Here is a 15,230-nt window from a genome sequence, read left to right as displayed (position 1 = left end):
AGGCCAATATAGTTTACCGCATTTAGTGGCGGTCAGCATGTCTGAATTGTAAAATATATAATTTTTTTCACCATACATGTTAGAACTTAACAAGTTTTAAATTACAGTAGGAAAAGGCAATGTCTGTGGTTCTTATTCTAGAATTTATAACAGGGAAACATGATTTTGTTTTACATTAAATCAGCTTATCATGTTTGTAAATCTCCTCCCATACACTGGTGAATTTGTATCACTTTTATAGATTAATTCTGAGGTGACATGCAATGAAACTGCAGGTAACTTAGGTTTAGTTACATTTGAGAGACCAAGAAGGAATAAAATAAAAAAAAAAAACATGTGGTTAACAGCATATCTACCAAGCATATGATTTTCATGCAGAGATTCATCTATGTTCATATTTTAAGAGTTATGGTTTAAAGACAGTGGAAGAAAGATAAAAGCTAACAAATGAAAAAAATATTACAAATACCAAAGGGGGCCATCTAATTACTTATAAATCCACTCACTCCTAAACAAGCTTACTTTCACCCTTAGCACAAAATCCTGTAATTCATTCAGTTTGAAAATTTCAATATGTCAATTAATGTTTGCAGTATTATAGAGATAACTTTTTAAAAGTGTTAAAAACTTAATGTACCAGTGTTTTCAATTGACTTTGAACAGATCTAATTAAGTCAATGGGTATTAAGATAAAACATAATAGCTTTGGCCACAGTTGTGACGCAGCGCTTCGCATTATATTTTCTTTTTAATGCCAAAGCTCATTATGTTTGCTTTCAAAAAACACTTTCCACTCTGGACCCAGAATGCTCCAATATAAGAGAAACCTGATTAGAATAACAAAAGTGCTGATTACTTTCCCTATCTACTGTATATTTTTCTTGAAGAAAATTAATCTTTGCTTACTGTTCATTATACAGTGTGAAATTCAGTAACACCATGGAGCACACTGTGAGAATAATATATACTTTTGTGCCAAAGTTTAATAATATTTGTGATTGAAACAAAATCAAATGTCCCACTATGTGGTTTGATACATATAGAACATCCTTCGATCAATCTTCCAATCCCACTAGGAAGTGGGAACCAGTTGTGGAAGTATTGAATACAAGAGGGGAATCAACACTGGACAGAACAACAGAATTGCAGGACATACTCAAGTACACTATGACTATCCCTTTGTACTTGGCCTATTTAGAGATGGCAGTTAACGTTTCATGCTTGGAAAATGGGGAAAAATCAGAATATCTAAAGGAAACACTCTTCTGCATAGTTGAAATTTGCACAAACACCTAGTAAAGAGTGAAGTGACCATGAAACAGCAGTGCTAACCAAGCAAGCCAAAGATGTTACATTGTTGGTTCTCCTTCCCCCCTGTTATTGTGTTGTTGATCTATTTTTATAGGATTTCATTTTACATTTATTCTGCCTCTTAGGTTTTGTTTTTTTACTCCAGCCTAATACTACTATGCCATTTAGACTTCATAATTATATTGTATCATGTGTGTTATAAGGTATTCTTTGTCTGTAGTGAACTTCAGGGTACTGCCTTATGAAATTCTGGCTATTCCATTCTGTTGTCAGTCTTGAGCTGTGCCATGTGTTTATCCTTAAGCAACTTTAAGTGGCCGTTGTATGTCTTATGCAGTAATTACTAAATGCTGCATATTTTGCTTCCAGGAAAAGCAATTACTAACCTCTTTACTGGTGAAACATCACTCAGTACTACATGTGTACTGAATAATGTGAAGAGACCAATGATCCAACCAATACTGCATATCCACTGTAAAATAAAACAAGGCTAGCCTGTTATACAGGGTAGGAAATTTTAAGAGCCAATTTTTTTACCCCACTGACTGAAATCCAGGAGCATTTTAAAAACAAATATAGATAAAAAATTTCTTATCAGAATTGAGAAAGCACTTTATTTAGAGTCATAAATAGCAGAAAAAAAATAATCACTATATACACTACCAGTCAAAGGTTTTAGAACTCCTCAGTTTTTCTTCAAATGTAATCAGTTGAAATGCAATGAATGAACTAAAACGGTGAAAAGGAAATTTCAAAATATTACAAATGGGCCTTCTTTATTGAAAAACTAATATGTTACAGCCTACAGATGTCCTGTGGAAATTAAAGTAAACCAAACCTTGTAATTTGAAACAAACAATTTGCACAGGTGTCCCTATTTCTGTTGATTACTTAAAAACAGTCTGTCTTAAAGCAGAGTTGGAATAGACTGTGTTACTACACCCTCTGAAGTACTTCTTGGACAATATTTCAGTGATAATGGCAAGAAAACGGCAATTAACACTATAATCTCTGAAGCCTATGAAAAAACTTGTAATCCCGCCCCACCTTAAATTCCTTTGCACCTCTCCATTGGCATCTTTTGTTCTGTAAATGTGTTGATCAGCACAATCAGCAAGCAGCCTGTTTCTGAGGGTCACATGCTTGCGTGATAAGCCATACACAGCACAACAGCTTAAAGCACAGTTTAACAGGGGTGGAAAAAGCAAGTCTCAGTTTCTACTGTTAAGAGGAGACTTTCTGCTGCAGGTTTGACAGAGTGAGTGGCAGTAAGAAAGTCATTCATTAAAGGACAAAATAGGACCTTGAAATACTGGCTGTGGGCTACTGCAGACTGGAAGAAAGTCTTATGGACTGATGAATCAAAAATGTAAATATTCAGTTCATCACACAGGGTGTTGTAGCAGTGCTACCGTGGGAAGAACTCCATTTCCCAGCATCCCAATGGGGATTACCTGCATAGGATGATTGGAATGGAAGTAGGGGCTGCTGGAGACAAAAGAGGCCAGGAGGAATGTTGGGGGTGGGGGGTCTGGCCTGACTGCATACATTATAGGGAACTTCAAGGGCCATTCTTTACCTGTGTACTTCATCAGTTGCCGTTTTCTATGGACTTTATAGTGAGTGTTTATTGTTGTGGTTCATTGTTATGTTACATCTGTATCACCGTAGAGGAAAGGGAAATTTGGAGAATTGTGTGGGCGGACAAACTGGGTCAGACTGTGGTGGTGTGTCACCACATCCACACAGTCGATCCAGTCCCAGTTCGGCACAGAGCCTAAAGAGTGTCACCTCTGAAAAGAGGAATAATCAAGGAGTGTGTCCACCAGATGTTGGTGGATGGAGTTCCCTAAGCTGTCCCCTCAGTGTGCGGTATCTGTCTCTAACCCTTGGTCTGATCTTCCCTTGAACATGCAGGACATTATTCAATCTCATCCTGCTAGATTGAGAGAGGGCAGAGGGGGGTGGCCTGACCGCACATAGCTCCGGTGCGGGCTCATGTACCCGTGACAAAGCATCAGCCATAACATTAGCACAGTCCTTTCGATAGCACACATTGAATGTAAACTGTTGGAGACGCAATACCCACCTGTTAGCCTAGATATGGTCTTCGGGCAATTGAATGCCCAGGTCAGAGCCTGATGGTCAGTGTAGATTTGAAATGATGTCCCCTCCAGGAAGTGACACCACTTTTCCATGGCCCACACAACAATGAGGCATTCCTTCTCTGTGGTGGAATAATTATACTCGGTGCCCTTTAGTGACCGTAAGGCATAGGCCACCACCCTCTCTGCTCCTTGGCTCATTTGAGAGAGAACAACATCGAGCCCAAAGTCACTCGCGTCAGTGTGGACCTGAAAGGTTAAGAACGGATCATGCTGTGCCAGGACTGGTGCTGATGTCAGTGCCTTCTTGAGTCTTTCAAAGGAGTCCTGGTACACTGGCGACCACTCCCAGGGAGATCCCTTCCACAGCAGCTGGAACAACGGGGTAGCAATGTCGTCAAACCTGTGGACAAATTTGTGGAACCACCCAGCCATCCACAGGAAGTGTTCGAGACTTTTTTACGTCCTGGGGCGCTGGGTAGTCCAAGATGGACTTAATTTTCTTTGGGTCTGCCCAGACACTATCTGCCGACACCACATGGCCAAGGAAAGTCAGATGGTTTTATAGAAATCTACACTTCTTGGTGTTGAGTGTAAGATGAGCTTTGCATAGTCGCTGGAAGATGTGGTCAAGGTCTTTTAGATGTTGTTGGACAGATGGGGAGAACACAATGATGTCATCAATATATATACGAAGCAGGTCTTCCCAATGAGCCCCTGGAGGACCAGCTCCATTAGCCGTTGGAATGATGCCCCTGCGTTTTTAAGTCCAAAGGACATCACCCGAAACTGAAACAACCCCTCCAGGGTGATGACAGCAGTCTTCTCAATGCTACTCTTCCCTATCCTCACCTGCCAATACCCGGACTTCAAATCTAGGTAGCTGAACACTGCCGCCCCATGCAAAGACTCCAAAGTGTCATGAATGAGTGGCATGGGGTAAGCATCATTTAGGGTTCAGCTCCACACAGTATCTGTAGGTCCCATCGGGCTTTTGAATGAGCACCACAGGGCTAGCCCATGGTGAGGTGGAAGGTTTGATGACCCCATCCTCCAAAATCTGGTCGACCTACTCCTTGATTATTCCTCTATTCAGAGGTGACACTCTATAGGCTCTGTGCCGAACCGGGACTGGGTGAACTGTGTGGATGTGGTGATATACCACCTCAGTCCAACCCAGTTTGTCCGTCCACACAAAGTGCCACCTCCTTAGCAGTGGCTGAACAACCTCTGGCTATTCAAGAATTGCCTTCTCTACTGGACTGGGCTCATCCACCAACTGTGTGAGGTAATAATGCAAGTTAGGTCAAACCAGATTGCTCTGAACCTTCATCCCAAACCGATGGACTTGTACAGAGTGACTGCTATTCTGAATCATAAGGTTTACCGCAGTTTGGTCGTTAATAATAGCAAAAGGTGGCTACTTTGATTAATCAAAAATTTGAACAAAGTTTTGCACACTTAATGATTCCTTGACTTATTTTTTTTTATTTGCCATTGTTTATTTGTTTTATGTCTTGATTTCATGAAACATTAAGACATTAAACTGCATGCATTTCCATAAAAACTGAAAAAAACTGACCAGTGTGTATGTATGCATGTGTGTGTGGTCACAAACTCCACAAAGTGCCATAGCAAGGTTTGGGGCAGCCACCCGTATATTTGGTTTCCTGACTGCAAATTGACGATTAGTGATAGCACTGCTGTACACAAAACCGAGTCCAAAACAGAACTGAGGGAACAGGGAAAAGGTGGAGGCTTTTAAAGGGTAATACAGGAAGTGAGGTCAGAGGGGTCGGGCTCATGAGGGTCTTCAACCATAGACTCGAGCCCAGACATGATATCACAGGGGCCGGAGCCGACAAGATCTTCTTTCATAGGCTCGGACCTGGAAGTGATGTTAAGAGGGCCAGGTGGAATCTCCTGTGAATGGTCTGCAGGAAAGGGAGAAAAAGAGTCAGTGCACTCTGTCACATCCTGGTCTGATTCGGAATTGCCCTTACTCAAGCCCTTTAGCTGCCTCCCATGCGCACGTGTGTGACAGTGTATATGTGTACACATATATACATACACACATACACAAATTTTTGGCAGCATGGCTTAGGAGTATTTATTTAAAATAAATCCATCCATCCATTTTCCAACCCGCTGAATCTGAACACAGGGTCACAGGGGTCTGCTGGAGCCAATCCCAGCCAACACAGGGCACAAGACAGGAAACAATCCCGGGCAAGGTGCCAACCCACCGCAGGACACACAAAAACACCAAGCACGCACTAGGGCCAATTTAGAATCGCCAATCCACCTAACCTACATGTCTTTGGACTATGGGAGGAAACTGGAGCGCCCAGAGAAAACCCATGCAGACACGGGGAGAACATGCAAACTCCACGCAGGGAGGACCCAGGAAACGAACACAGGTCTCCTAACTGTGAGGCAGCAGCGCTACCACTGCGCCACCGTGCCGCCCTTAAAATAAATCCACTATGCAGTATTTCTTTATACATGTAAATATAGATTTACTAAGTTATCATCATGCTTTCTAATGGTAAGGAAACTTTCAAAAATCCAAATCAGTTTTGTTCACTAAATTACTGTATAATTACCTCTAAGATCAGACATCTTAGTGGGTTTGTCAGACATTGTTATTGCATGTTTTGTCAAAACATAACTGTGAGATCGTTTATACATATTTTTTACATATACCCTGAAATAAATATTTTATGGAAATAGATAGAGATAAATAGTACTCCATCTCCATAATTGTGTCTGTTATTGGATTTTTCCTCTGTACTGTTGACTGGTTCTCAAAAAAAGTCTCTTTATCTACAATTGCAGCTAAGCTAATCTTGATATAAAAATGGAAACAGCCTTACATTTTTTTTATACTGGTGAAGATAGTTTCAAAATCTGTTCTAAATTGAATTATCAGCTTCAGGGATTAATGGTTCCACTCAGGGGATATTTACCTACCTGTCTCGTGTATTTATTTAGTGTGAATGATTTGATAATTCAGGTGTGATTACTATACATTTCTGAATAATTAAAAATATTTTCTACTGTAACCCTTGTCTGGTGGTCATAGGGGAGAAGGCTTGTGATATGTTTTTGATTTCCGTTCAGTTGTTGTAATTCATATTCATGGGTACAGCAGGGTCTTTGGGGATGAGGTACTTGTTTGATGAGTTGGGGTTTACATGTTTGAGTATAATTATTATATAGGGCGGAGTGGTGGCTCTGAGGCTAAGGATCTGCGCTGGTATCCCGAAGGTTGCCGGTTCGAATCCCCGTCAGTGCCAAAAGAGATCCTACTCTGCTGGGCCCTTGAGCAAGGCCCTTAACCTGTAATTGCTCCAGGGGGCGCTGTACAATGGCTGACCCTGCGCTCTGACCCCAAGGGGTATGCGAAAAAAAACTAACAAACACTGTTGTAAGTCGCTCTGGATAAGAGCGTCTGCTAAATGATGTAAATGATTATTATTCAGGTCATGTCACATATATAATAAATAACTACCCTCTTTCAAAATAAGAGTGAAAAATATGTTAAGTGATAAATTCATTCAGCAAGGTATGTAAATTGTAAAGTGTGCTATAAACTCCATGTAAAAGTAGTTCAACTAAATATCTGTAGACCATTTTTTTAATTGTATACATATATAAGTAAAAAAAACTACCTATATGACCTGTTCTTTTTTATATGGTATATTAAAACATTTTGTTGTGGACGAATAATAATCTGAATTTGTAAATATATTTTAAAATGAGTGAAAAAAATATTTTGCTTTTGAATAACACCTAAATTATGACTCTTGGTTCGGTTCATGTCATAGTCATGTATTTCAACAGTGCATAAAGTGGAGTGTCTCAAAGATCTTATAACCTTCTTCCACCATGTTGTCATCCATTCAGGAGAGAGCACCACTAGAATAGGAACCACAGAGACTCGGTTGTCATTCTTAATAAATGTTACTCCTCAAAAGCCTATCTGTGCATTATTAGTATAAAGTGAGTATCATTAATGGATATGAACTCAACTTTGGTGATCATCTTCTAGTCCACCATTAGTAATACATATTGTGACAGGAAGAAGGAAACCAGATTGGAACAGGGTGAATCTTTGCGGTACCAATGCAGTGATCCCCGTTTAAGTGTATTAACAGCAAAGCAAAAAGGGTGTGTAGTGGCACTGCAAAAAAGTTGTTGTTGTTGTTGACCAGAAAATCACGGAATACAGAGTTCTCCATCAATGTCATATTTTCTTTGGTTCTCATTCAGTAGCTCATTCTGTCTTGAGTCCTTGTCATATGTGAGGCGCCACCTTCTGGGGCCATCCCTTTTTATGGTGTCCTGACTGGAAGGGGCAGGGCCTGGTCAAGTCATCATGGTTGGGGTTGGATGCCCTCAGTTTGCATTTTCTCTGAGCTGTGAGGGAAAGAATAGATACTGGTAGCAACAGCACCCTGTCTTGTCCTGGAGTGGCATTGCTTAACAAAATCGAGCCAAGCCTGGAAGAAGATCCCCAATTTTACATGCATGACAATGTATATACTTTTGGTGAATTGCCTTAATCTCACACTGCAAAAAAGAGAGAAATACAACCTTTAACTTAAGTAAATTTATTTTAAGAAAAAAATAATTCCTTGTCAAGAAATGATTTTTATTAAAATCACGTGTGCCACAATTTTTGGCACCCCTGTATTTAATACTTTGTAGAGCCTCCCTTTGCCAATAAAACAGCACTGCGTCTTCTCCTTTAACATCTTCTAAGGTTGGAGAAAGTAAAGCAGGGAATCTGAGACCATTTCTCTTTACAGAAGCTCTCCATATCATCCAGGGTGTACTCTCCTCTTCAGTGACCCACAGACCATGTGAACAGCAGCACTAACTAATAAGAAGGGGAGCAGTCCTGAACCGGAAAAACGAGACTTGATTACAGTTGGTGTGTACAGTCAGGTGTGAAATGGAAGGAGAAAGTTCAACGAAGCTCAAGGAAGATGCAAAGCTCAGTGGTTAGCAAGCGTGTTATAAACCTTGTCAATTTCAGGTGCTATGGCGGTGAGCGTAGATATTACTTGCTAGGAGCAAAAAGGGAGAGAGAGAGAGGAGTAGAGTCAGAAATGGTATCCTCAGATTCATGACAAGCCAGGACTAACAGCATCAGTTTAAACTTAAAGGGTCCCTCCCCACTGAGCTACCCCACTGTAATATACATTCATATTTATTGAATTTTTAAAAGGGAGTCCCCACCCCTGACCTCCAAAATCGTTTACATGTGTGTCTGTTTACTTTGATTGGTGGTGCCCCACATTCCCGCTTTCAAAGATTCTTTAAATATTCATTCTCAAATGCAGACTAAGGTGACCACATACAACTGACACAAAACACAAAAAAAATACTTGTGTGAATGATGTAAATGAATAAAAATCGTAAACATCTAATAATGATATTACTATATACTAAAATTCAACATAATCTTTATACTTTCCTGTAAAATGGCAATGGCCATCAACAAAAGCTAAGTAACTTGGAAAAGCAGAAAAAAAGCAGGAATTGATCAAATGCAGGAATGTTTTACTGACGAACAATTGTGTAAACATCTCCATTGGCCTAATAGTATATACTTTGTATTTGGCCGACAACTTTATCCAAGGTGATTTACATGATTTAAGATACATTTGGTTACATTTCCGTTGCTTTTCCAGTTGGAGCACAAGCAGGTGAATTGACTTGTTCAGGGTCACTCGATGTCAATAGCAGGACTTGAACTAACAACCTCGGGGTTTGAAGTCCTTGGTCCAAAGCCTTAACCACTACACCATACTGCCTGCCAATAATATTAGCCCTTGGTAAAAAAAAAAAATAAAAAACTACAAATATTATATACAGGAAAGTACTGTTAGTTATATAATACTTGTGATACATCCATTTAACTGACGGCACTTTAACTGTGGCTCATTGTCTTGCGACATTTCCTGGGCAAAGCCGAGTTACGCAGCTAGTATAGTGGATTTACTCTTCTAATAATTGGGCAATACAGTGGTAAAGTGATCAGCACTGCTGCCTCACAGAACATTCTGGGTTTTAATCTCATGCACGGGCACTACTTGGGGAGAGTGGAGTTTGAACATTCATCCTGTGTCTGCATGGGTTTTCCTCCCACATCCCAAAACATGTTTGTTAGTTCAATTAGAGAATTGAAAATGTCCCTGTACAGATGTGTGTGTGCTTATGAGTATGTACTGTAATGGGACTAGCACCCTGTCAAAAAATGGTTCCATCTTTTTCCTGGATAGCAACTGTTGTCATCAAATTTTATTTCTGTATGCTAAGAATTTCTTTTTGCGTTTCATGCCATTATTCAAAGTGATAATGTTGATAGATCCTGTAATATACTTAATGTGCAGTTTGGATTCTGATAGTTTCCATACTTACTCTGTTTTTAGCTTCGTGAAACTGATGCTAATCTGGGAAAAAGCTCAAGGATTCTAACAGGAATGATGCGAAGGTAAGAACCAGGTAGGAGTTTACTGTGTTTCTTTAAGAGATTGAACTATAATCAGGAGCAAAAAAAGAAGACATACAAATATATTTTATGTAAATTTGGTAATTATAAGAATTTTTAAATGGTAAATATTCATTTGAATTGGGGATATCCACATTAAAAGCATAGATTTTGTTCTTACTTTACATACAGTATTGTATGCATAAAGGTTTATAGGCTTATAGGGCTTATATATGTATGGTGTACAGTGAAATTCTTACTTGCATGTGCTAATCTATGCGTGAAAGTTTGGCACCACTATTAGCAAGTAAACTTCTGTGTCTTTTTCCTAAACAATCTCAGGACATTGTATTTGTCTTAAAGGAAAAATGTTTGTAAGGCTGATTAATAATCATTAATCGCAAATGATTTTTTGAAATACTATCTTTACAATTTGATTTCTTTATTGAAAATCAAATGCAGAATATTGATATTTCACAGTCCCTAGAGTTAGGTAGCCATGCTAGTTTATTGAACCCTATGGACAATGGTTTTACAAGACACACCTTCAAGTCAACGATAAAGTGGCCTTTAGCACAGGCAGTTTAATCAAAATGTTAAATGTATTTAAGAATGTTCATATTTTTACATCATTCAAGGGAAGTTGTAATCCATCACCCAAACCAAGATACAGTATACATTTATCATTTGTTAACAGTCCTCAAAGTTTGTCAATGTGCAATATTAATGCTTTGGAAAATTTAACTTAAGGTTAATTTTGATTATTGAACAGCGATGTTAAATACATAGACATTTCAGAGAAAAGGAAAAGCCCTAAAAACACCCCAATCACAAGTGTATTTTAATTCATAGGACTAACTTAGTCACTTGTTCATAACTATATATATATATATATCATTAAAACAAATGCCAATATAGTGCTAGGTTAGAAGATCTTCCTCTACTTTCACTACAGAGAGCGCTTCATCCTTTTTCCAAAGTATAATGAAAAAACAGTCTAACGCTGACACAACAGCTTTAGAAAGGAAGAAAAAAAAGTTCACTTAAACGTGTGTCATGTCTCCATTTTACAAACTACTTCCATTTCTGCCTGTGAACCATAACGTAAAATTTTTGATTAAGAGTAATATGTAAATGGCACCAGCTAAATTTAAAATCCAGAGCAGAAAGGAAGTAGCAATTGAAATAGATGCTTCAATGCTTGTAGACAATCAAAACCAGCATGGCTTGCCGCAAGGCCCCCGGTGATGCAGACTGTAACCAATATTCTGCATATGTCTCCATTTTGTCAAATCTCATTAGAGGGTCTGCCTGCTTTATGTCATTGGAGCTGTCCAGAAATCATTCATCATTTTTAGTGTAAAGTAAATAACATGCAGTTATTTAAATAATATCATATTAGTGTTAAAGTTCAGCTGTCACTTAATGGTACGGCTTAATCAGACGTAGCATTTAGAAAAATATGTTTTCACGTGGCTTTACTGGGCTTTCAGGTTAACAGATTCAAATCAGGATTTATGAGTTTTCTAAACCAATGCATTCCTCTATTTTTATGCTTGATAGACTCTGCCTCTCGTATGAAAGCAGAGGCTGGTTGTTTTAAATAAAAATAAAGCCTTTCTTAATATTGAGCTTGAATAGATTCTGAAGGTAATTTATAACCTCGAAAACACAAAGAAGCCAAAACTCCCTGTTGTCTTTTGTGCCAGTCTTTCCTCAGTAATGCTGGCATTTTGTAAACATTTCACTGTATGAATGTGGTAAATAGAGATGCGTGATTAATATCTTGGATTATACCTTTTAGTTATTTATTTATTTACATTGCATGTAAATTTGACTTTGTATGCATGAATCCACATCTGGTCAGTTTTTTTTATAGTTAAATAAAAACGAATATACTCTGACAATTTTCCATTGAATTCAGGTCAGTCAGATTGCTCAAATTTGCAGTTAAATAGCTAAATCCTAGGTGCAGGGGCAAATCGTTCATGGAGCTTTCAATACATTTATGATCAAGTCTCACCTCTCACAATCTCTTTTGCAAAACTCCTTGTCAGTCACTGCCAGTTACTCACAGCAGAATCTGACAGTCTCATGTGAGCTAGTGCTGAATATGCAACTCAGGGTAAAGAAACCTCTTAAACAGTCAAGTGCGAGGACACTGTTCCAGAGAAATTTATCATGCAGAATAAGTGGTTTAAAATGAGAGGTTATTTTATATATTCTCAGAGGTGTAATTTCAATACCTTGTGGGCATTGGTATATTTAATTTATGTGGCCCAGATGATGGGCACTGGTGCATTTTCTGTGTCGGAACTTTTAAGGCTGGATCTAAATACAGGATGTTAAAGCAACTGTAAAACAAGATAATTCACCCTGTATATTGCTTTTCATTTGCATTGCTTCTGCTTTCCTCTTGTAGTAAAATTCACTGGAGAAAAGTATTGTGAGCAGTTTGTTATATAAAATTGAATGTACTATAAAATGTCCTCTGTGGTATTCACACACTCTAATCTGCAGTCAAATAACAAAATTCTAAACATGGACAACAAAAAGTACTGAATCCTGACAAGTGATTTATATGGTTTTAGAGAGGCAGTCAGGGCATCTAATAAAAAAGCTTTAGAAGAAAAACTATTATCAGACTGAAAGTATTAAAGTTAAATATTTTATTTATACAGGAAATACATAGGGGTGCATGGACTGTTGTGATTTTTCTTGCATCATGGAGGCACATTTCAAGAAATTCCATGAGTCTTGAAAATGGGCATCTGCACTTAGTTACTAGAATGTCACTTTAAACAATATATACACTTTTTAGAGAAGCCAAAAGTGGTCAGGTGTTTCTTAAGGTTTATTTGTAAAATTTTACTTAGAATGGAAGTAATAATGACAAAAATTGAAGTAGAGTTTATACAGTGTACCAGTTTACGTGAATGAAATGTGATAGCAATTCAGTTCACAATTTTGCAAAAGCCATAGGGCTTGTGCAGACCCGGCTCAGGTATAAATGCTGGCCTCAATCCAGGGACTGGTGTGAAGGCAGGCCATTAACCTTAGAACACAATTACTTTATGGGGAAAAGACTGAAAAAGAATCAGTAACATTCTAGTTCTAGTAACATGGAGTCTGCTTAGTCTGTAGATACTTTTTAATTCAAAATGCAAAATGTATAAAGTTGTAAAGGTACATGAGGTGTTTGTATGTGTATACACATGTGTATTTTAGATATGCAAAGTAATGCTTTCATATTTTTCTACTTAAGTTTGAACTGTCGTCTTTCCGTTTGAAACACTGATTAACCACCATAAGTAGTAATTAAATAAATGTCTTATGTATAAATTATTGTAATGTATTTTATTAAGCATTGGTAAGTACATGGAACAACAATAATAATTAGAACACATTATGTTTATTCTGGTTTTTTTGTTGCACTACCTTATTAATTTAATATAAACTAATTAGCTAATTACTTGACATACATGTGTGGATATATTTGAAGACAATTGCAGCCCTGCTGATCAAGGACGTCAAACCTCACAAAATGGAGAACACAAAATACAAGGTAAAAAGCAAAACTTGGCTGCTCTGATCCTAAGCACATAATTCTTGGAATCCTGTCTACTTACTGGGGTAGCTCTCATACTTTTCTACCAAAGCACAAGCACCTTTTGTCATTTCCTTGTCTTGCTCTCTCTCTGCTCTTGTTCTTGTTAGTGAGCCTTCATCCCAGCTTTCTTCCTCAGTCTGAGCTAGTGGTTTAGCTGTTTTTAATGTGGTATTAAAAGCTCTCTCAGGAGCACTTTTCAGCCAAGTCCAAGAGCAATCATGGGGTCAGATACTACCATAATTTTTCTAAAAAGACACCATGTAGGCTGGAACTTCTCTGGAAAATAGTGGTGTTCCTGCACCTAAGAGGCTTCAAATTCTATTAATTAGCCTTTTTTCTAAGGCTGCCTCCATGTTTGTTATCTATTGAGAGACTGCCAGGCTCCTAGACTGCCTCTTATCAGTCCTCCCCTTTGCAAGGGAAACAATGTACCATTTCTATTGATTATTGGGCACCTTGTACAGAAGCACATTTAACTAGGAAGATATTTCTTGGTAAATATCCATGGTGGGACTCTTCTACTGCCATCTAGTGTTCTACAAAGATTTTGCCTCTTTCCTTCCTGGTCATGGCTGTCTTTCTTTTTCCAGCTCTCTCTCTCTCTCTCAACAGTGCCCTTGCATGCTCATCCCAAATAACCAATACACATATTGGGAATATCAGCCTACAGCCTTTCTTAATAGGCAGTTATCAACTTAATATTACTCTTCCCAGCCTTGCACCTCCAGTCTGTATTAGTACTGGCTAGGATGTCTTTTTTTCCACAACAGCTTGAAATCTTTGAGAGTTACATTCAACAAGATGCTGGAAGCATTTCCTCAGGGATGTTGGTCTATTCTGAATTGATAGCACCACATGGTTTCTGTACATTTTTCAGTTATTCTTGCCCTGAACCTCCTATTACTTCTTATTCCAGAGGTGCCAAAGGTGCCATATTGGATTGAGGGGTAAGGACTATGGAGGCCATTGGACTGAACCGAAGTTACTGTTATATTTTTTTTGCCATTTTGAGGTTAAATGTGCTTTGTGACATGACATATTTTGCTGCTGAATGAATCCATTTGAAAAAGGGTAGACTGTGGCTATAAATGGATTAAAATGGTCACAAAAAATGCATAGGTATGCTTTGGCTTTTAGCTGGCACCAAATTGGTGTTAAGAGGATTAATATGAGCCAAGAAAATATTCTCCATGCCATTACGCTATGACCCACAGCCCCATACTATTGACAGAAGGCAATACTGCATACTCATTCGATTTATTTAAAAATCTGACCTCCCCATCTTCATATCACTATAGAAATCAAGATTCATCATACCAGGTGACATCATCACAATCCTCAATCATCCAGTTTTAGTGATCACATGCCATCTGTAGCCTCATTTTATCATTCTTACTTGATAGGAGTGGAACCTGGTATGGCTGTCAACTGGTTTAGACTATACGCTTCAATGACTGAAAGTTTGTGAGTGTCTGTGGCCTTTCTGTTAGATTAAATTAGCCTGACTGTTCTCCTCTGAGCTCTCTCTTAGATACATTCTTTGACTTAGAACAGTTACTCAATGGATGCTTTCTTGTATTGTACCATTTTCTACAAATATATAGACAATAATAAATTCCAGGTTGCTGGAACCACCACACATCTCTCTATTATATAAAAAAAATCTTGGGACAAGACAAGACTTTTCAGAGAGATTAGACAA

The 15,230-nt window shown here is 38.3% G+C and overlaps 1 protein-coding gene across 6 annotated transcripts in view; it reads left to right on the top strand.

The window, feature by feature from the left end:
- Positions 1-15,230, top strand: part of vti1a (vesicle transport through interaction with t-SNAREs 1A) — a 508,387-nt gene that overhangs the window by 359,086 nt on the left and 134,071 nt on the right. For 4 of the 6 annotated variants that reach the window (XM_051922191.1, XM_051922192.1, XM_051922190.1 and 1 more), the window contains one exon: positions 9,860-9,921. In XM_051922191.1, coding sequence (XP_051778151.1) covers positions 9,860-9,921 — 62 coding nt within the window. Of the gene's footprint in view, positions 1-9,859; positions 9,933-15,230 lie in introns of all 6 variants that reach the window. The other 2 variants (XM_051922193.1, XM_028795830.2) reach the window with 1 other exon arrangement.

The sequence above is a fragment of the Erpetoichthys calabaricus genome, chromosome 2, assembly GCF_900747795.2.
Source record: "Erpetoichthys calabaricus chromosome 2, fErpCal1.3, whole genome shotgun sequence".
Lineage (NCBI taxonomy): Eukaryota > Metazoa > Chordata > Cladistia > Polypteriformes > Polypteridae > Erpetoichthys > Erpetoichthys calabaricus.
The sequence above is the reverse complement of the archived record's forward strand: the minus strand, read 5'-3'. Positions and strand labels throughout refer to the sequence as shown.